Raw genomic sequence first — 21,099 nt, 5'->3', positions numbered from 1 at the left:
GAAAGGGCGCGCGCGCGGAATTTATGCACAGGGCCTTTTGCACCGGTTGTTGGCTCGAACCGGTGCAAAAGACCCTTTTGCACCGGTTCAAGCCAACAACCGGTGCAAAAGGTCCCTTTTTTCACTGCCTTTTGTATTTTCCCGCCATTTATTTTTCGTGTTTCGCGTGGGATAGGTTCCCGCCACGACGCGCGCGTGGTAGGTTCCCGTCAAACGACGCCGCGCGGGATATTTTCCCGCCACGACGCGAGGGATGTTTTCCCTCCACGACGCAAGCGGCGCGTGGTATATTTTCCCGCCACGACGCAAACGGCGCGGGATATTTTCCCTCCACGGCGCCGCGCGGGATATTTTCCCTCTATAAATAGTATTTTCCCTCTCCGGCGAAGCTTCTCGAAGATGTCTTAGATGGCTGGCCGTCTTAGACATCTTCGGAAGCTTTGCCCGAGTAACTCTTCCCGCAAGTCCCGCTCGGAAGCTGCTAGTATATATACACCCAACAACCAGTACCTCAGGGTAATTAAAGAGGGCTTCCGGGAGCTTCTCGAAGGAAAGAGCATTTAGTTCAAACGACCAATGTTACTGATACGTATCACAACAAACGCTTCACAATATGAGCTCATCAAGGTACAGGATAATAATTAATACATTATGATCGCTTCGACCGTAACCATGGAGTATCTTCAGCATTTAACGCGATGGTTGGATCAATGTTCACTCTGAAGGGCGGAATTTCAGCAAACTTATTATAATCTTCTGACATGTCTGTCTTGTCCTCGACTCCCACGATGGTTCTTTTCCCTGAAAGAACTATGTGACGCTTTGGCTCATCGGATGAGCTCGTTTCCTTATGTTTTCTTTTCTTCGGTCTGGAGGACATGTCCTTCACATAGAAAACCTGAGCCACATCATTGGCTAGGACGAATGGTTCGTCTCTGTAACCAAGATTGTTGAGATCCACTGTTGTTATTCCGTACAGCTGGTCTACCTTTACCCCTTTTCCATCAAGCTTGAACCATTTGCACCGAAACAAAGGGATCTTAAAATAAGGTCCATAGTCAAGTTCCCATATCTCCTCTATGTAACCATAATATGTGTCCTTTTCCCCACTGTTAGTGTTTGTTGCATCAATGCGGACACCACTATTTTGGTTGGTGCTCTTTTTATCTTGGGCGAACGTGTAGAAGGTATTTCCATTTATCTCGTACCCTTGGAAAGTCGATATAGTCGAAGATGGTGACCCGGCCAACAAGTACAATTGATCATCAATGGCGTTGTTATTCATGAGATGTGTTCGGAGCCAACCGCCGAATGTCTGCATATGTTTATGTGTAATCCATTCTTCAGACTGCCCCGGATATTCGGAGCGTACAATATTCTTGTGATCAGTGATATACGGGGCCACCAAGGTGGAACTTTGTAGAACTGTAGTGTGCTTGAGTGAAAGAAATGCCGTCCCTACATATCATTGATTTCCTTCCTAGCGTGCCTTTTCCACTTAGTCGCCCCTCATGTCGCGATTCAGGAACACCAATCGACTTAAGGTCGGGAATAAAGTCAACACGTAACTCGATGACCTCCTCTCGTTCCATAGCCCTTGGAGATGCTTCCTTCTGGCCTAGCACGGTTATGAACATATTTCTTTAAGACCCCCATGAACCTCTCGAAGGGGAACATATTGTGTAGAAAGACAGGACCGAGGATGGCAATCTCTTCGACAAGGTGAACCAGGAGATGTGTCATAACATTGAAGAAAGATGGTGGAAACACCAACTCAAAGCTAACAAGACATTGCACCACATCCTTCTGTAACCTTGGAAGACTAGCTGGATCGATTACCTTCTGAGATATCGCATTAAGGAATGCACATAGCTTCACAATGGGTATTCGAACATTTTCCGGCGAAGCCCCTCGGTGCAACCGGAAGCAGCTGCGTCATAATAATGTGGCAGTCATGCGACTTCGAGGTTCGGAATGTTTTCTTCTCCATATTTATAATTCCCTTTATATTGGAGGAGAAGCCAGACGGGACCTTGATACTGTAAAGGACTTCAAAAAGATATCCTTCTCTCGCTTTGGTAAGAGCGTAGCTGCCGGGACTTAAGCGACTCCTCGTATCCGTCTTGTAATCCTGTTCTTGCTTGTTCTTTGGGACTTTCATACGATCTTGGTCCTCCCTTGCTTCGGTGTATCTTTTGTCCGCCCATACACGCCTAAGAAGCCTAGCAGGTTCACGCAAAGATTCTTCGTCACATGCATCACGTCGATTGAAGAGCGGACCTCTAGGACTTTCCAATAGGGTAGATCCCAAAATATAGATTTTTTCTTCCACATGGGTGCGTGTCCGGTAACAACCTCTTTGGGAACAGATTTTTTCTTCGAAGCCTTTTTTTTTTGGGAACAGATTGGCCGCCAGGACCCTTTCCAAATATTACTTTTATGTCCTTGACCATATCAAGTAAAGCATCACCAAGACGGAGTTCGAGGCTTCTCCCGGTGATCTGCCTCACCTCCGAAATGATTGCCTTTCTTTACGATGGGGTGCCTCTTTGGAAGAAATCGACGATGCCCTGGTACACAACCTTCTTACATTTCTTCAAATAAGCACCTTCGGTCTCATCTAAGCAGTGCGTGCATGCATTGTATCCCTTGTTTGTCTGTCACGAAAGGTTACTAAGAGCAGGCCAATCATTGATGGTCACGAAAAGCAACGCTCGTAGGTTGAATGACTCCTGATAGTACTCATCCCATGCAAGAACACCTGGTTTGCTCCACAACCGTAAGAGTTCTTCAAATAATGGCCGTAGGTAAACATCAATGTCGTTGCCGGGTTGCTTTGGGCCTTGGATGAGCACGGCATCATAATGAACTTCCGCTTCATGCACAACCAAGGCGGAAGGTTATAGATACATAGAGTTACAGGCCAGGTGCTATGACTGCAGCTCTGCTCCCCAAAAGGATTCATTCCATCTGTACTTAGACCAAACCTTAAGTTCCTCGCGTCTTACGCAAAGTCCGGGGAACTCTCTATCGATTTTCCTCCACCGCGACCCATCGGCGGGGTGTCTCAGCTTCTCGTCTTTCTTACGGTCTTCTTTGTGCCATCGCAACAACCTTGGCATGCTCTTTATTTCTGAACAGACGTTTCAACCGTGGTATTATAGGAGCATACCACATAACCTTGGCAGGAACCCTCTTCCTAGGGGCTCGCCCTCAACATCACCAGGGTCATCTCGCCGATCTTATACCGTAGTGCATTGCATACCGGACATTTTTCCAAATTTTCGTACTCAAGGCGGTAGAGGATGCGATCATTAATGCATGCATGTATCTTCAGCACCTCTAATCCTAGAGGGCAGAGAACCTTCTTTGCTTCGTACGTCTTTGTCGGGCAATTCGTTATCCTTTGGAAACCTCCTCTTCATTATTTTCATTAACTTCTCAAATGGCTTGTCACATATACCAGCCTCTCGCCTTCCATTGCAGCAACTCCGTGTGGCACCGAGCTTTGTGTTGCCATCTTCGCAATTTGGGTATAACTTCTTTTTGTGATCATCTAACATGCCCTTTAACTTTCGCTTCTCGTTTCGGTTTACGCATCTCTGTGTGCATCGGCGATGGCCCGACGAAGATCATCATCAACGGGCTCATCGATGCCTCTTCATCTTGATCACCTCCACCTGCCTCCTCATCTTCATCATGCCCTGTTGCGGTATCACCGTAGTTAGGGTACATATCATCATCCTCTTCTTCTTCGTCGTCGTCTTCCATCATAACCCCTCTTTCTCCATGCTTGGTCCAACAATTATAGCTGGGCATGAAACCTTTCCAAAGCAGGTGGGAGTGAATGACTTGCCATTCAGGGTATTGCTTTAAGTTCTGGCAATCAACACATGGACAACATATATAACCATCCGCCTGTGGGTTTTCCTCAGCCACACGGAAAAATTCTTTCAGGTCCGAAGTGAACTCGGGCGGACGTCTCACAACGTACATCCATTGCCGCCGGTTCATCTACATCAAATAATTAAGTTTATCAAAAAACCATTACAAAACATCATAATATATATATATATATATAGTGGATATTAGCACCGTACAAATGAAAGGATAAAGTTGTTTAACCTTGATTGAGGAGGGAAAGAAAGAGGAGAAAGCTTAAGTGTCGCTCCGGCACCTCATCTCATTTTTGTTTTGTGTAAAATCAAGCGGCATCATTCTCTCAGACATTTCATCGAGCACCTTGTGTGCATGCCAAAGAAATGCAAGGTAGCACTCAACACACACACCTTTCTCCTAGAAAAAGTGAAGTTGTGAATTGGCTGGTTGGAGGTGAGCTGATATAAGGGCTGGGGACCTTTTGCACCGGTTCGTGTTACAAACCGGTGCAAATGAGCTATCTTTTGCACCGGTTTGTAACACGAACCGGTGCAAAAGGTTCCTCGGCTGACACGTGCCTGGCGACAAACCTTTTGCACCGGTTTGTGTTACAAACCGGTGCAAAAGATATATCATTTGCACCGGTTTGTAACACGAACCGGTGCAAAATGTCCCTCGGCCGGCTGCTGCCCACGAACCGGTGCTAATGACCCCCTTTAGCACCGGTTCGTGCCAAATCCGGTGCAAAAGCCATCTGGGGCAAAAAACGAAAGCCCTTGTCTCTACTAGTGGTAGAAGGGTGGAGAGGCTTCGATTGACCACTTCCGTTTGGCCGTCCGTTTGCGGGTGCGAGGATGATGAGAATAAGAGCTTCACTCCAAACTTTGCCATGAGCGACTTCCAAAGATAACTCATGAACTTGACGTCTCGATCCGACACAATGCTTTGCGGTACTCCATGTAGGCGAACAATTTCCCTGAAAAATAATGAAGCAATGTGTGAAGCATCGTCGCTCTTATGGCAAGGTATGAAATGAGCCATCTTAGAGAATCTATCCACTACCACTAATATAGAATCATGACCATACTTAGTGCGAGGCAAGCCTAGAACGAAATCCATGCTAATATCGGTCCATGGTGCATGTGGAATAGGCAATGGAGTGTAAAGACCATAGGGGTTGGAGGTAGACTTAGCTTGTAAGCATGTAGTGCACCGGCGGCAAAGGCGTTCCACGTCGCGGTACATTCTTGGCCAATAGTAGTGGGTTGAGAGCATGACATATGTCTTCTCTCGACCAAAGTGTCCCATAAGACCACCTCCATGTGACTCTTGCAAAAGCAATTTTCGAAGCGAAGACTCGGGAATGCAAATCTTGTTAGCTTTAAACAAGTAGCCATCATGCAAATAGAAATCATCCACTCCTCGTTCAACGGAGCACTTCTCAAATATGGGAGCAAAGAAAGAATCGGAAGGATAGAGTTCTTTGATCTCTTCAAGTCCCAAGACATGAAAATCCAAACGAGTAAGCAAAAGGGTGTTTTTGCGGGAAAGAGCATCCGCCACAACATTGTCCTTGCCCTTCTTGTATTTGATCACATATGGGAAGGACTCAATGAACTCGACCCATTTTGCATGTCGTTTGTTCAAGTTGTGTTGGCTTTTCAAATATTTCAAGAACTCATGGTCGGAATGAATGATAAACTCTTTTGACCAAAGATAGTGTTGCCAAACTTCAAGAACACGAACCAAAGCGTAGAGCTCCTTGTCATATATAGGATAGTTGAGGCGTGCGCCATCTAACTTCTCACTATAGTATGCCACGGGTTTGCCCTCTTGCATAAGAACACCACCAATACCAAGCCCACTTGCATCACACTCAATCTCAAAAGTTTTGGGAAAATTTGGAAGAACAAGAAGGGGAGCTTCGGTAAGGCGTTTCTTCAACTCATTAAAAGCATTTTGTTGGGCGTTGCCCCAAACAAACGGAACATTCTTCTTGGTAAGCTCATTCAAAGGGCAAGCAATGGTGCTAAAATCTTTCACAAAGCGGCGGTAAAACCCGGCAAGTCCATGGAAGCTTCGGACTTGACCAACATTTGTAGGAGTAGGCCAATTGTGGATGGCCTCCACCTTGGAAGAATCAACTTCAATCCCATTAGCGAAAACCACAAAGCCAAGGAAAACCAATTTGTTTTGAGCAAAGGTGCACTTGGGGAGGTTGGCATAAAGCTTTTCATTACGCAAGATGCACAAGACCTCTCTCATATGTTGCACATGGTCCTCGAGACTTTTGCTATAGATGAAAATATCATCGAAATAGACAACCACGCTCTTGCCAATGAGCGGACGCAAGATGTGATTCATGAGGCGCATGAAAGTAGATGGAGCATTGGAAAGACCGAAAGGCATAACGAGCCATTCATAGAGACCGAGTTTGGTCTTGAATGTCGTTTTCCATTCATCACCAATAGCCATGTGGATTTGATGGTAACCACTACGCAAATCGACTTTAGAGAAAATCGTGGCACCACTAAGTTCATCAAGCATGTCATCTAAACGCGGAATGGGATGGCGGTAACGGACGGTAATGGCATTGATGGGGCGACAATCCATACACATCCGTTGCGTCTCATCCGGTTTAGGCACAAGAATCACGGGAACCGCACAAGGGCTAAGGCTTTCGCGGACGTACCCTTTGGCGAGGAGATCTTGTATTTGGCGTTGTATCTCCTTTGTCTCTTCGGGGTTGGTGCGGTAGGCGGCACGGTTTGGGAGCGGAGCGCCGGGTATGAGGTCGATGCGGTGTTCTATGCCTCGGAGTGGTGGTAGTCCATGAGCGAGCTCGTCGGGGAAGACGTCTTGAAATTCCTGCAAAAGAGACAACAAAGACGGAGGAATGTTGGTTAAGTCGTTAGTCGCCGACGAGGGTCCCTTGCATATGAGCACATAGTGCAATATGGTGGATGTGTTCTCTTGGAGCTCTCTCCACTCACTCTTGGTGGCTAGAAGGACACTCTTGGACTCACTCATATATGGCTTGTGGCGCTCACTATCTTTGTGGTGGGTCGCTCCCTCTCCTCTCATCTCACTATGGTGGGTGCGGAGTTGTGCCCTCGCTAAAGCCTTCGCATTATCCGCGATGATTTGGCTAGGAGTCATCGGGCGCAACTCGAACTTCTTGTCGTTGACCTTGAAGGTGTATGTGTTGGAGAGTCCATCATGTATAGACTTCTTGTCATATTGCCAAGGGCGGCTAAGCAACATGTGGCACACCGTCATGGGTACCACGTCACACTCGATGGTGTCCTCATAAGGGCCGATCTTGAAGTTGACGGTGACGGTATGTTGTATCTTGACGGTGCCCTTGTCGCTCAACCATTGGATATGGTAAGGGTGAGGATGCTTGCGGAGGGCGAGGTTGAGCTTCTCACACAACTCGGTGCTTGCAAGGTTATGGCAACTTCCACCATCTATGATGACCTTGATCGACTTGCCACCAATTCTGGCACGGGTTTGGAAGATGTTGCACCGTTGTTCTTCCATAGCATGAGGTTGTGTTGTTAGCACCCTAGTGACCACAAGTGAGGGACTTGGGTCATGCTCACATAAGAGAGGATCTTCTCCACATTCTTGCTCATAAGCTTCTTCACTTTTCACGGCGGCTTGCACAAGGGCCTCGTATTCTTCTTCATCTAGTGTCTCGATGTCACCATTCTCCATAGTGATCATAACCTTGATGTTCTTGCATTCGAACGATTTGTGACCTTGGGTGCCACACTTGAAGCAAGTGACACTAGAGGGTCCCGTGGATGCCTTAGAGGAGGCGGTGGAGGAGACCGTTTGCTTCATGCGACTTTGGATAGTCGGTTTCTTGGATGGTGTAGATGACACGCCGGCCTTGGCACTTGTAGCATGAGGAGTTGATGTAGTAGGAGGAGTCGATGTAGCGAGCTTGGAGGAGAAATAGGTCTTGGCCTTGGAGTACTTGATGTCCTCAATTACTTGGCGCTCGGCCTTCGATGCTTGGTGGACCAACTCAACCATGTTGGAGTAGGGTTGGAACTCGACGATCCTCTTGATGGGGTAAGTAAGGCCATTGAAGAAGCGAGCAATGGTTTGTTCCTCGGACTCTTGGATGCTGGCTCGCATCATAGTGAGCTCCATCTCTTTGTAGAACTCCTCAACGGTCTTGGTGCCTTGCTTCAACTTTTGGAGCTTGTTGAAGAGGTCGGTCATGTAGTGCGTGGGGACAAAGCGAGCATGCATCTCTTTCTTCATTTCTTCCCAAGTGTCAATAGGAGGTTCACCCTTCTCTTCTCGAAGAGTGAGGACTTGCTCCCACCAAGTGTTGGCGTAGACCTTCTTGGCACCGGAGTAGTTGTGGATGCGGAATATCTTGTCAACCTTGAGTGCCCATGAGAGGTAGGCCTCGGCATCTTCTTCTCCCTTGAACTTTGGCATGGTGAACTTGAGTCTTCCGAACATGTTCTCTTCATCCTCCAAGGTTCTTCTACGAGGAGGGGCGCCTTCATCTCTTGCGGCTAGAGGAGGAATAGGAGGTCTTCTACGGCCAACCATAGCATTGGGTTGGCGTTGGAGGTGCACACTTGCTTCGCTTGGTTCACGGTGAGGATGTGGTTGAAGATCTTGTCGCGGTTGAGGACGATGCTCAAGGTTGGGTCTCTCATCTTGATCATGGTGTGGCTCGCCTCGTCCACGTTGGTCATGGCGAGGGTGGCGGCGGAGATCTCGCCTAGGTTGATCTTGAGGACCTTGGTCTTGGGGTTGGCCGTCACGCCCATGGTGGGCATGGCGATCCGCTTGGTGACGATCTTGTTGTAGGACTTGGTCTTGTGGAGGTCGCTCATGTGGACGAGCATGGCGATGTATTTCTCCACGCCTAGAGTTGGAGCGAGAGTCTTCATGACGAGCATGTGGGCGATGAGGTCGATGATGGTCTTCATGCCTTGAGGAAGAGCTTGAGGACGAAAGGCCACCATGAGAATAGTAATCTTGTGGCGAGCTTGAGGACGATGAAGTAGAGCGGTGTCGACGATGGCGACCCAAGTTGGTGATGGCGCGCTCGAGGCTATCCATGCGTCGCTCCATGTTTGCATCATTAGCCGCCATTTGACCATTCAAGTTGTCCGTAGCTTCACGAAGAAGAGCCAAGTCTTGGTTCACGGCGGAGAAGTTGTGAGCCACCTCATCGTATTGCTCATCGATGCGCGTCTCGAAGAGGGTGAGTTGCTCCTTGAACTCTTGTCGTTGCGTCCATAGGTTGTGTTGAGTAGCCATCCTCTCGGTGTTGCGAAGGATCTCTTCATCCCTATTGGTATCTCCGTTCCTATCCATGATGGAAAAACAAGAACTATGTTGTGTATGTTAGTGGAAGGAGACTACCTCGTACTCTTACCAAGGTAAGATAGTATTGAGGCAATCCACCAAGCCGAAAGCAAGATCAAGTGTATCGGGAACACACGCAAAACCACACGCAAAAGCTAGCAAATATGGTGTTAGGCGAGTGTTGTGGAAAGCCGAATGACAAATCCAAGATCGAGTATGTTGTTAAAAGTGGGTAAGGTCCAAAAATCCAAATGTCAATGTGAAGATCACTATAAACACGGAAAAGTTGTGGAACACACACACGAGATAAGCGGGGTTAGTGCAACCAAAAGTGAGCGAAAAAGTGTATGTATAAGTGCTCGGTGTCACACTAACACAAAGAGAGCCAAAGCTTCGGTTGCAAAGGAAGAGACAACAAGATTTACACGTGGCCTCTCTTCTCGTATCTCTCTTTGCTTAAAAGCTTTTTCTCTTTTGTATATGGTGGCACTTGCACTCGTTTGTATCTTTGGTGGCACGTGGACACTTTGTATGTATGGGCGTATAGATATATGGATGTATGGATGTATGGTGCTACTCGCACTCTTTTTGTGTTTTTGGGGCTTTTTCACGCACTATGTTAGCGTTAGCCTCGCTTTTGCTATTTTGCCACACGAGTGTTTGCTTGGATGCCTTACTCAACGTGACACACACACCTCACAATGCGGGGCCACGTGCAATGTCTCGCAACAGTAGAAAAGCAATGCTCGATGGGATAGATCGCAAAAGGAAGAGGGGTTACAAGGTGAAAGCTGCAAGTTATACCTGCGATGATGGTGGTGGTGGTGGTGGTGGTGATCGCCGGAAAACGAGGTCGAAGGAGGGCGCGAAGATGCGCCCGGTCTGGGGCCCGGTTGGACCGGATCCTGGACCGGATGGTCCGGTTGCCGCCCGGTCGACCGGGTTCTGTGCTGGCTCGTCCGGTCGTGGGCCCGGTTGACCGGGTCCGAAACCGGATTTCACGATTTGGAGTTTTCTCTTTCCTGTTCTTCCCAAAACCAAATCCAAATCGACCAAAACGAAGGGAAACGATGAAATTGGAGGCTCAAAGTTGGGGAAATAGTAGATCAAGCACAACAACACCAGATCCACGGACCAAAACCACTCAAAACGCAACCAAATCACAGATCGGTCAAGAGGCAATTTGGGGCTATTTTTGGGGATTTTTTGGAAAATTTTCTAGGAACGAAATCGGGTGGGTGGAAGGTCAAATCCGCGGTAACCAAGAGCTCTGATACCATATGATGAGGTCTAAGACCCCGTGTGTGGCCCGATCTCGCGGATTGACTTCGAAACCAAGGGGAGAGATGGGAGAACGCGAGGAACACGAAGAACACGACGAACACGAGGAACTCCGAGACTCACGCACGCACACCAACCCGATACACCCGATGCTTACCTCCGTGGCTCGATGGACCACGCCAATAGAATCTCCGAGGAAGAGGCACGTGGCAGAATTCCCGGAGAGAGATTGGGGTTGGAGAGGAAGAGCTTGGTGAGGGAGAGAGAGTAACTTGTACTAGAATCTCACTCAACAAGATCAAAATCAACAACCAAGGTGCCTTGATTACAGAGGGATGATACCCAAGGGAGACTAAGCTCAAAGGTAGGTTTGAGTTCAAAACAAGTCTAAGGGGTAAAGGAGGGGTCCCAGCTACTTATATAGGCACACATGGCCAGTAAGGGCGAACAGGTACGCGAATGAATAAGTTAAGGCAGTTTGGTGGGGCATTCCCGTCAGATCCGGTTTGGGTCCGGTCTGACCGGGCCAGTGACCGGGCTGTCCGGTCATGGATCCGGTTGACCGGGCGCAAACCGGACTTCTGCGAGGAATCCGGTCCTGGGTCCGGTCGTCGTCCGGTACGAGGGGGCTGGTCCGGTTTGCGCCCGGTTGACCGGGCCTGTGACCGGGGCGTCCGGTTGCGGGTCCGGTCTGACCGGGCCTGTGACCGGCCAGCCTCCGTCTCTTCCTTGGAGCGCTTCGAGCGACGTCGGCTTCGGCTTCAAGATCATCTCCATGTCCAATGGCTTCCCTTCCTCTCTTGACCTTGGCGTCTCCTCCTCTCCGGGGTCTTGGTGCGCCTTGTATCTAATGACACATAGCACGTCGGCATGAGGTAGCAATCTATCCAAAGGGGTACCAAGATCAAGGGTGGTGAGGAGCGAGTTCACCTCATCATGTAGAGCCTTGACTCGGGCTCGTGTCATCGGTCCACTTGGGGGACTTGTTGGTCTTGGTGTGGAGGTGACCGAAAGCCACCCCGCATCAGTTTCTCTAAAAAAAAAAGTATCCGCATTGCACGTCCGGGCATACGCCGCGCACTCCTAGTAGCGGCTGCGTGGCGCGCAGCCGCGGCTCGCCGGCCGGGACAGCTCATCAAGCACCGCAGGGTCAGCAGGGACGGCGATACAAGCTAGGGTCCTTTAATTTTTGTTTCCGTGTCTACTTGTCGTTTGGATCGGGAACAGCTATCGTGGCCGGCCGTCGCTAGCCAGCTCTATCCACCGCATCATTGCATCATACATGGTGGTTCATGCCTTGAGCCTGGCTAGAATCACTAGTTAAGAGCATCGGCTGCATCGGCTTACTTTTTGTAGGATCTAGATCTTTTAATCATACTGAACTTTGTCTCTATAGCTGCGTTTTGCGGATCTCCATATATACCTCAATTTTTATGCGAAAATTGTCTTTGCCACCCAAATCCAGTGATCTTTCATTTAAGTGTATAGGGAAGACTGAACCTGAGGTTGGGTGGTTAGGAGGGTGGTTGTACCCCCAGCCCACCAGAGTTCAAACCCCAAGTTTGACATCTGTGTGTCTCATAAAGGCGGAATATTCATTCAGTGGGAGGCGACGTTCCTGTCGATAGCGAGGCGCCTGTGGTGACTTCGTCAATTTGAAGAGCCCAGTCTTCCGGAGGTGCTCATAGGGGTAGGGTGTGCGTGTGTGCGTTCATAGGGGTGAGTGTATGCGCGTGTATGTGAGCATCTGCGTTTGTACTGTGTTTCTCAAAAAAATTTGTAGACATAGCCAATGATCGATGTATCGTATTGGGATGCAGAATTCTTTATTGTGCGCAAAGTTGTGGATGTCCAATATTTGGTACTGCTCCACCATACTTGCATATTCGTATCGTGTCTATAGTGGTAGATTCTTGGGTTGTTGCACGCATATGATTCTGTGTTGGGCTCTAGTAAAGCACTCTACTAAAATACTCCGTACTAAAAATAACAACAAAGTTGTTATTTATGCATGTGGTGGTGTGGGCTATTTTCTTTCGTCCGACGTCGAATAGAAATAGACGGCATCAATTAGTGCATTGGCCTAAGCATCGATATATATGATTCGAGATGCAAAGAAAGATATGGACGGCTAGGTGTTTTCTTGTCTTTTCTGTTGTCTTGTGCTCCATTTAGAAGATCTTGTTGTTAGGGCTGGAAAGAGGGAGATCTTGCTGGTCCTTTTCTTTTTCCAGATCTTGCACGTATGGGTGTCGGACTGCGTACGTGCTAAGGCCGGGCCAACCAGAGTTTGATCTTGGGCACGATCTTACACAAGTACACAACTCACAAGCAAGATCGATCGAGCTACGATCCCAAGATGTCTACGTACGGTGTTTGAGATATATACAGGCCGGTCGTGATCACCACGGAGAAGCTAGCTAGGTTGGTGACGATGACAGATCTTGCATGACAAGCACGTAGAACCTCTGACGTATATGCGTGTCGAGGCCACAGGCCAAGACGTCTTAGACGTGTACGCGTGGCAGTGTGGCATAAAGCTGGAAGTTTCCGCCGTGAACCCATCCAGTGTGTTGGCCGTTGCATTGCCTCGAACTCCGGCAAGATGTAGACGGAGCACACGCGTCGGAAATGGTCGGCGAGGCAGTTATTCCGTCCTACTCAGCTCCGATAGCTATGTCGCCTTCTGCTCTCCCCGAGAGCGATGCGACCTTCGCACCTCGGTCGGTTCTCCCTCTCCGCCATGGCGTGGCAATTAACTTAGCGCCACGTACCTTAGCTTAGCGTCGGAAATGGTCGGCGAGGCAGTTACCCCGTCCTACGCCATGTACCGATAGCTAGCGGAGTACGTCGCCTTCTGCTCTCCCCGAAAGAGATATGCGACCTTCGCGTCTGGGTCGGTTCTTCCTCTCCGCCATGGTAGCAACCAGCGAGCGCCACGTACCTTAGCTTAGCTGATTAGCTAGCTAGTTAATTAATTTCTTTGGGCGTATCGTGTCAATTGTCATACAGCCACTTTTGTTTTCTTGCGGTACGTGGAGCTTCATCTGGTCGGCATTCGTGGTGGGCATGTTGATAGATCGACTAGTGTTACCTCTTACTTCCTTTTTTAGAATGCTAGTTTTGTTTTTAAGAAAGGCTTATATTTTGGAACGTGAATTTCCGTACGTCCACATAGTGGCATGCATGCATGCATGCCTTTCTTTAAAAAATGTAAAGGCCTAGAAAGACCTGGAGTGTGTATTAAATCAGTGGTGGACGAGGAAACTCAATTCGGTTCCACGTGCATACACTCGCTCTATCAAAAAAAATTGAAGTTTTGAAAAATTTTGATAAAAATTTCTGCATGTAGATCTTCATAATATATGTGTGCTCGTCAAATTTCACGAAAAACCCATAATTTTTGTGGTCTATGTGAAAAAGAGAAAAAATCTTGTGAAAAGCCTTATTTTAAGTACCGAAATTTATCTTTTCTACACATGCCACACGACAAGTCGATTATTCATGAAAGGACTTTGTAAGCGTGTAGCCCATGAAGATGTATGTGCAAAATAATAAAAAGAACTTTTCAAAATGTAAAATATTAATGTTTTATTTTGATCGTTTATCAACCCTTTTCTGTTTATTACTTATGTTTAATATAACGTGCTATATGGTGCTTGATTACATTTTGTTCAATGACTCTGATCTAGACATGCCACCGCTAAAGAGGAGGAAACCCGCAAAGTCTGCTTCATCTTCAAAAGGAAAGGAAAGAGCTGAATCTTTCGGTATACAGCCCCAAAAAGGCCAGTCAATTCTAAGCTCTTCACTCTTCAACTTCACTTATATAGTACTATAAAAATAAAATGGCTCTCTGTGTGGACGCAATAGCAGCTCCGAGAATTTGGGCTTAGGGAGCGCTCCTGCGGTCGTTTTGGTGACCCAATTGTTGGATTTCCTCATCTCAGGCTCGTGTCTCGTCACCTCTCCCAAGAACCAGAGTGATTATCCCAACTCTTTTTTGTGTGCACTTAGTTCTATTTTAGTTTTTTCAAACAAGAATCTAATAAACTTGAATTGAGTTAATGGAAAAAAGGAGTGAGAGAAAAGTGATAAACGAAGAGAATCTTCTAACGAATACTTAAGATTTTTTTTTTCATTTTTCACTGTCAAAATTTATCTCAATTCCTCCCTAATCCTTTGTTTCATGGGCACATGCCTTCCTGGTTGATCGTGTTCCCCACGGGGATCGCACGCGTCACCTGGCTTGTGATAAGCCTTATTTTAGCATTTTTTTTATATTTTATGCTTTCCAATAAAAAAGTTGATTTTTAATGAAACACCTTTGCACGCACGTAGAATTTGAAGACGTTCGAGTGGGTAATTTTTTTTTTGGAATAACATAAGTAATAATAAATCTTTTAAAATAAAATAAATTTAATTTAATTTTTCAATTACTTTTTAGCCCAAAAACTGAATGCTGAAAAACTCATGTTTTCAGTTTGAATTTGATGAATCCAAAAACTGTCTAAACGACCATGGGTCATTGAAATTGGATAGGAAATTTCGCGTAGGTATATTTTTATATAAAAGAAAACCCATTCTACCGAGACATGATGCAATTTTTTTAAAAAAGTTGAAATTAATTTTTGCTAATTTTCCTTAAAACGAGATAAGATAACACATGTATATCTCAAAGGTTTTATGTTTTAAATTTTCTATTATTTTTTCCAAGTAAAAAGGCGATATCGATATGTAGGGGGTGCAAGAAAAAAAATGCTTGTACCGACGGCTTTGCCGTTGGCATAGGGTCTACCCCTAACGTCGTTGGTCGCCATCATGGCGGAGACTCCTGTGTCAACGGCCTTTTCTATGTCGATGGTGGCCGTCAGCACAAACTTTCTTGTGCCGACGGCTTTGTTTGTGGCCTGCCCTGTTCGGACATGTGCCGACGGCCCCGATAAGAAGTCGTCGACACATGTTTTGGCCGTCGGCACCTTGACATTTTTTCTATAGTGGACGGAGAGAGTACTGAGTACATACTATACGAACAATTTCCGCCGGTATTGAAACATAGTAAGAGTATTTTTTTTCCTTTCTTGAAGAGTCCTGCTTTATATAAATCAAATGCTGTCCAGTCCAGCAAAATACACTCGTGACGACAGAAAGTACACACTCGGAATGGGCATGGATTTTCCATGAGAAAGACCTGAATTGCAGGAGCATCACAAGGAGACTCCATGCATGTGCCGATTGTGAAAATTTCGGTGAAACGTATTCGGTTCCTGTGCGCAGTGCAGGTGCAGACTCCACGGGTTATGGGTCTCCATCATCCCCATGTATAAACCGGTTCCGGCACACCGAAAGGATAGACCCTGGAAAGTCAGTTACGAGTTACATGATGGAGCATTCAGGGATAGGTTGGCAGGCCAAGGATGATCAAGTTGGCAGCATGAGTAAGACACGCCAGCAGCCGGCAGCGATCGGTGGGTCGACCGAGCCCATGGTATTAGAACTCCGTCGCGTGAAACGCGGCCGACCTCTGATCGATCGACACACACCGTCGGCATCATGGCTGCTTCCATCGGCGCGCCGAACGTAGCAGCCAAAATGGTGGTCGAGACGTCGTTCCTTTGTGAGTCCGCGGCCATGTTAGAATCATGTATCCAGTCGCCCGAAATGCGGCCGACCTCTGATCGACATTACCGGTATTGCTCGCATGTCCTTAGGTTAGGTTAGGTCCCGATCGAAGCTTTATTTCCAGTTGTTCTCGCGTGAAGGAAGGAAGGGATCTGTGGAGCCGCCGGAAGGATGATGCTGTAGTAGTGGCGCGTCGTCATCCCCGGCTCGTCCGCGGTACGATGCACCGGCTGAATTGACACCTCTTACTTTTTTTGGGGGGTGTTGACACCTCTTACTTGCTACTCTGTATCTAGCTTGCTTCGATTCTGGCCGGTCGAGGTGCTGAACGTGCCACTCTATTTTAGTGGCAATCAGTTTTCCTCTCGCTTTCTTTCTTCGGTCCAAACTTATTGTTGGATTATTAGGCAATTTTCGTATAAGATTAATTACCGAAATCAACATTATAGATGCACAAACATACTTAACCACACACATCAGACTAAGCACATGTATCAGATCTGAACATGGAACAAGTAGCAGTGCAAGTTGGAGAGAAAAAACACGTACATCGCGACCGGGAAGGTCGCACTAGCAGCAGCACCACCATGAGAGTTGTTGATGTCGCCCATGGTGTAGTCGGAGTCGTCGATGAAGCAGTCGAATCGACGAAGAAGAACACGAACAGCAGCGAGCAGTCGCGCCGAGACGCTCCTCAAAAACCTTATCGCCCGTCTCCCGGTGCAGGATCTCAACGGACGGGGTTTCGGATGCCTAACAACAACAATACATCCACCGCCAAGACAACACCTGAATTACAGACTAATCCCCGCTCTCAAAACAAATGCCTCCACCAAGGACATTGCTAGGCACAACCAATTAAGGCCAGACCTTGGGTTTTCACCCTGAAAGGTAGGACTCTGCACTTCACCTGTGTTGTCGCCCCCACTTTCATACCGCTGCTGTGAAGCCCGAAACACCAAGCAAGTCCCTCAACATCGCAAAGAATTGAACCTCCCTTAGCTAGTTCTCCAGATCTGATCGGTCTCCTTGTATAGCCTGGGAGGAGAGCCGTCATGATACGTCTAAAACGTATCTACTTTCCCGAACACTTTTGCTATTGTTTTGCCTCTAATTTGTGTATTTTGGATACAACTAACACGGACTAACGCTGTTTTCAGCAGAATTGCTCTGGTGTCTTGTTTTTGTGCAGAAATTCAACTTTCAGGAAAATCCCCGGAATTTATGTCGAATGGCTTATTTTTTCAGAAGATTCACGGAGCCAGAAGGGCAGGCCTGGGGGAGGCCCAGGGCCCCCACACACTAGGCCGGCGCGGCCTAGGAGGGGGGCGCGCCGCCCTAGTGTGAGGCCGCCTCAGCCAGCCTCTGACGCCCCCCTCTGGACTATTTAAGGGTTTCAATCTAAAAACGCGAGAGGGGATGTCGAAGTCGCCAGAAACCATCCAGAATGCCGCCACCATCGCGAAACTCCGTCTCGGGACCAGAAATTCCGTTCTGGCACTCCGCCGGGACGGGGAATTGGAGGAGATCATCGCCATCATCACCACCGACGCCTCTCCATCGACCAGCCATGTTTCCCCCATCCACGTGTGAGTAATTCCCCCGCTGTAGGCTGAAGGGGATGGTAGGGATTGGATGAGATTAGTCATGTAATAGCATAAGATTGTTAGGGCATAGTGCCTAGTGTCCGTAATTGGTACTTCGATGATATCGTTGCAACTTGTTATGCTTAATGCTTGTCACTAGGGCCCGAGTGCCATGATCTCAGATCTGAACATGTTATTGTTTCATGATGATATCCATTGTTTTATGATCTTACCTGCAAGTTGTATACACATGTCGCTGTCCGGAACCCGAGGCCCCAAAGTGACAGAAATTGGGACAACCGGAGGGAAAGGCAGTGATGTGAGGATCACATGTGTTCACGGAGTGTTAATGCTTTGCTCCGGTGCTCTATTAAAATGAGTACCTTAATTTCCAGTAGATTCCCTAGAGGCCCGGCTGCCACCGGCTGGTAGGACAAAAGATGTTGTGCAAGTTTCTCATTGCGAGCACGTACGACTAAATATGGAACACATGCCTATGGATTGCTTAGTACTTGGACACCGTTTTATTATTATCTGCAAATGCCCTGCTTTGATTGTTACATGAGTTTCTCTCATCCATGCAACACCCGTCATCCATCCCTGTGCCTACAGTATTTTAATCCTGCTGTTTACTATAATCACTATTGTTGTCTTTGTTACACTGCTGCTGATATTTCACTACTGCTACTGCTATAAACTGTTACTACTGATAAACTCTTGCGAGCAAGTCTGCTTCCAGGTACAGCTCAATTGACAACTCCGATGTTAAGGTTTTCAAGTATTCTTTGTCTCCCCTTGTGTCGAATCAATAAATTGGGTTTTACTTCCCGCGAAGACTGTTGCGATCCTCTATACTTGTGGGTCATCACGCCCCGACCGCGTGGCCACGCGTAGGAAGCTAGGGATACGCGGCGAGCATGCACATGCAGATCGACACGTACCCAACTCTGTTGGTGCACCAAGCAAAAATTTAGGCTTCCTTGAGTGTGTTTCGAACTCGAACTCGAGTCACGAAACGCGACGTGCGTGACGTGTCGTGACGTGCCGTGCCGAGCCGAGGCGGGGCGGGCGGAGGAGGAGTGCGCAAGGGCTCCTTCTATTCTCACTCACTTGCAAGGAGTAGAACAGTAGCCCTTATATATCACTCCAACTCTCTCCCAACTAGCAATGTGGGACTAAACTTTGTCCCCCAAGGCTCTCCCAAGCTGCCAACGTGATGGACCTTGAGATTTCAGGAATTGTAGACTACATGGGCTGCCTTATTGGACTGCAGCCCATCTACATTCAACAATCCTCCACCAGATCTCATATGCACATCAGATGACACATTAGTTTCATTCACTGTTTAATATATCTGCACTTCAGTGGAGACTGTTAAGTTGAACTTCGACCTAGACAAGGAGTTACGCTTGACTACAACTGAACAATGGACTATGCCTTGAATTGTCAGTCTTTGTGCATCTCTGGACTAGGGTCCTTAGCTGTAGCTAGATGGTTGTCTTCTCCTCTTTATGGATAATGTTTAGATCTTGTGAGCTGCCTATCATGATCAAGATCATCCGTATGTAATGCTACATGTTGTGTTTGCTGGGATCCGATAAATATTGAATATTATGATTGAGTTGATTATAATATGTTGTATATGTTATTTGTGATATTGTATGTTCTCCTTTGCTAGTAGATGCTCTGACCAAGTATGTGCTTGTGAATCCAAGAGTGAGTATTTATTCTCGATAAATCTGACGGTAAATCCTCTCTCAGTTAATGTCAGTTGCATACTGTAAATTTTACACGTATTTCGTCAGAAGAGGAGCCAGGAGGCTTCCTCCCGTGCTCGAATTTGCTCGCATGATCAGGATGGGGTCTCGCGTGACGGGATGAAGCGACGGCGAGACGCCACCCGTCGCTGAAGTGGCGCCGAAACCGAAACAGGGGCGGGAGGGACATCGCCACACTCCAGAAACAGAAAGTTGTTGGAGTAGCAACAATCATCCATGTATCCAAATGTCTCCATTTCTCACTCATTTATATATCCAGAACCAATACAGGAAGGACGACGAACTCTGCTATCTATGCGCACATCGGGGACCGGCTGGATAAAAAATTCCAGTCTACCACCGGCTAATTACTTACAGCGGACGGAGAGAATTTCTCCTCAATTTCTTTCCTATCCTCAGTACGTACTTACTAGTATTATCTTGCTACGGCTATGGCATGTTCACCGGCGGTTGTCGCCGGCACGGTCCCCAGCGAAGGAGACGGCGGAGAGGCGGGTGGTCCGGGGCCGGAAGCAGCCGGCAGTGCGCCGCCGGCTCTGCGACTGCGGGGACGGCGCGAGCGCCCTGCGCGCCCACGTCCCGCTCTCCACGGCGCCGCCGCCGACCAGCACCAGCGCGCTTCCAGTGCGCTTCGTCCCCTGCTTGCAGGCGCCGCTGGCTGAAGGCGGGGAGGCGGGCTTGCGGTGGCCGGCCGGAGCCTCCTGCTTGCACGCCTTGTGCTTGCTGCAGCGAAACGAGCCGGGGTGGTTCGTCGGGGAGCACATGCAGGACTGACGGCTCCTGCCGGCGGATGGCGAGGAGGCGCGGACGGACTTGCCCGGCGAGCGGGCGCCGACGGCGGCGGCAAGCTTGACGCGGTTGGGGGAGGCGCAGCCGTGGTTGGGAATCGAGAGGACCGGACCGCTGGGCCGACTGGTAGCTGCCGTCGCCATTAGAATTGCTAGCTGAGGTCAGAGAGCTGTTGGTTTGAGGCTTTGAGGGCGGCGGTTTTGGTAGTCAAGCTTGCTTGGAGTAAACTGAGAAGGAGCGGTTGGAGGGAATATATAGAGAAGCCAGGAGCAGTTTCGTAACTTTAAACGATGGTTAACTAACTAAACTGGGGTTCTTGGCAGGAACCAATGGGCCTGTAGTGCCGCACACCGGAACCGGTCTTGGACTCGGGTCAAGATAAGTCAACTCCCCAATATTCTAGGATCAATTCCAACTTGGTTTGAAATTTTGTGTGAGAATTCTAGTCAGTTTCTTGCACTACAAACCAGTACTGACTATGCATTTTTAATAAATAAACAATTTTCTGGATTAGTCGTGTTTTGATTCTCCTAAACTATTTTTGGTGGGACATATTATGTACTAACTCCATCCTAAAGATTAAGGCTTATATTTTTTTTTAAAGTAAAATTAAGTAAAGTTTGATAAAATATTTAGAAGAATATATCAAAAAATATAATATTTTTTAGATACCACACGAAAATATATTTTATTATCAATCTAATGATATTAATTTTATAGTTATTAATGTTTTTTGATAAAAACTTAGTCAAACTTGAAATAATTTGACTTTCTAAAAATAATATAAGCTTTAAGCTTTGGGATGGTTTGAAAACTCG

At 47.6% G+C, this 21,099-nt stretch overlaps 1 protein-coding gene across 1 annotated transcript; it reads right to left on the bottom strand.

Moving 5' to 3' along the window:
• Positions 1-19,711: 19,711 nt before the first annotated feature.
• Positions 19,712-20,498, bottom strand: LOC127309150 (uncharacterized). Its single transcript, XM_051340115.2, has one exon. The coding sequence runs from the start codon at positions 20,422-20,424 to the stop codon at positions 19,933-19,935; it is 492 nt and encodes a 163-aa protein (XP_051196075.1). The 5' UTR covers positions 20,425-20,498; the 3' UTR covers positions 19,712-19,932.
• Between the last annotated feature and the right edge of the window lie 601 nt (positions 20,499-21,099).

Source organism: Lolium perenne, chromosome 6 (assembly GCF_019359855.2).
Source record: "Lolium perenne isolate Kyuss_39 chromosome 6, Kyuss_2.0, whole genome shotgun sequence".
Lineage (NCBI taxonomy): Eukaryota > Viridiplantae > Streptophyta > Magnoliopsida > Poales > Poaceae > Lolium > Lolium perenne.
The sequence above is the reverse complement of the archived record's forward strand: the minus strand, read 5'-3'. Positions and strand labels throughout refer to the sequence as shown.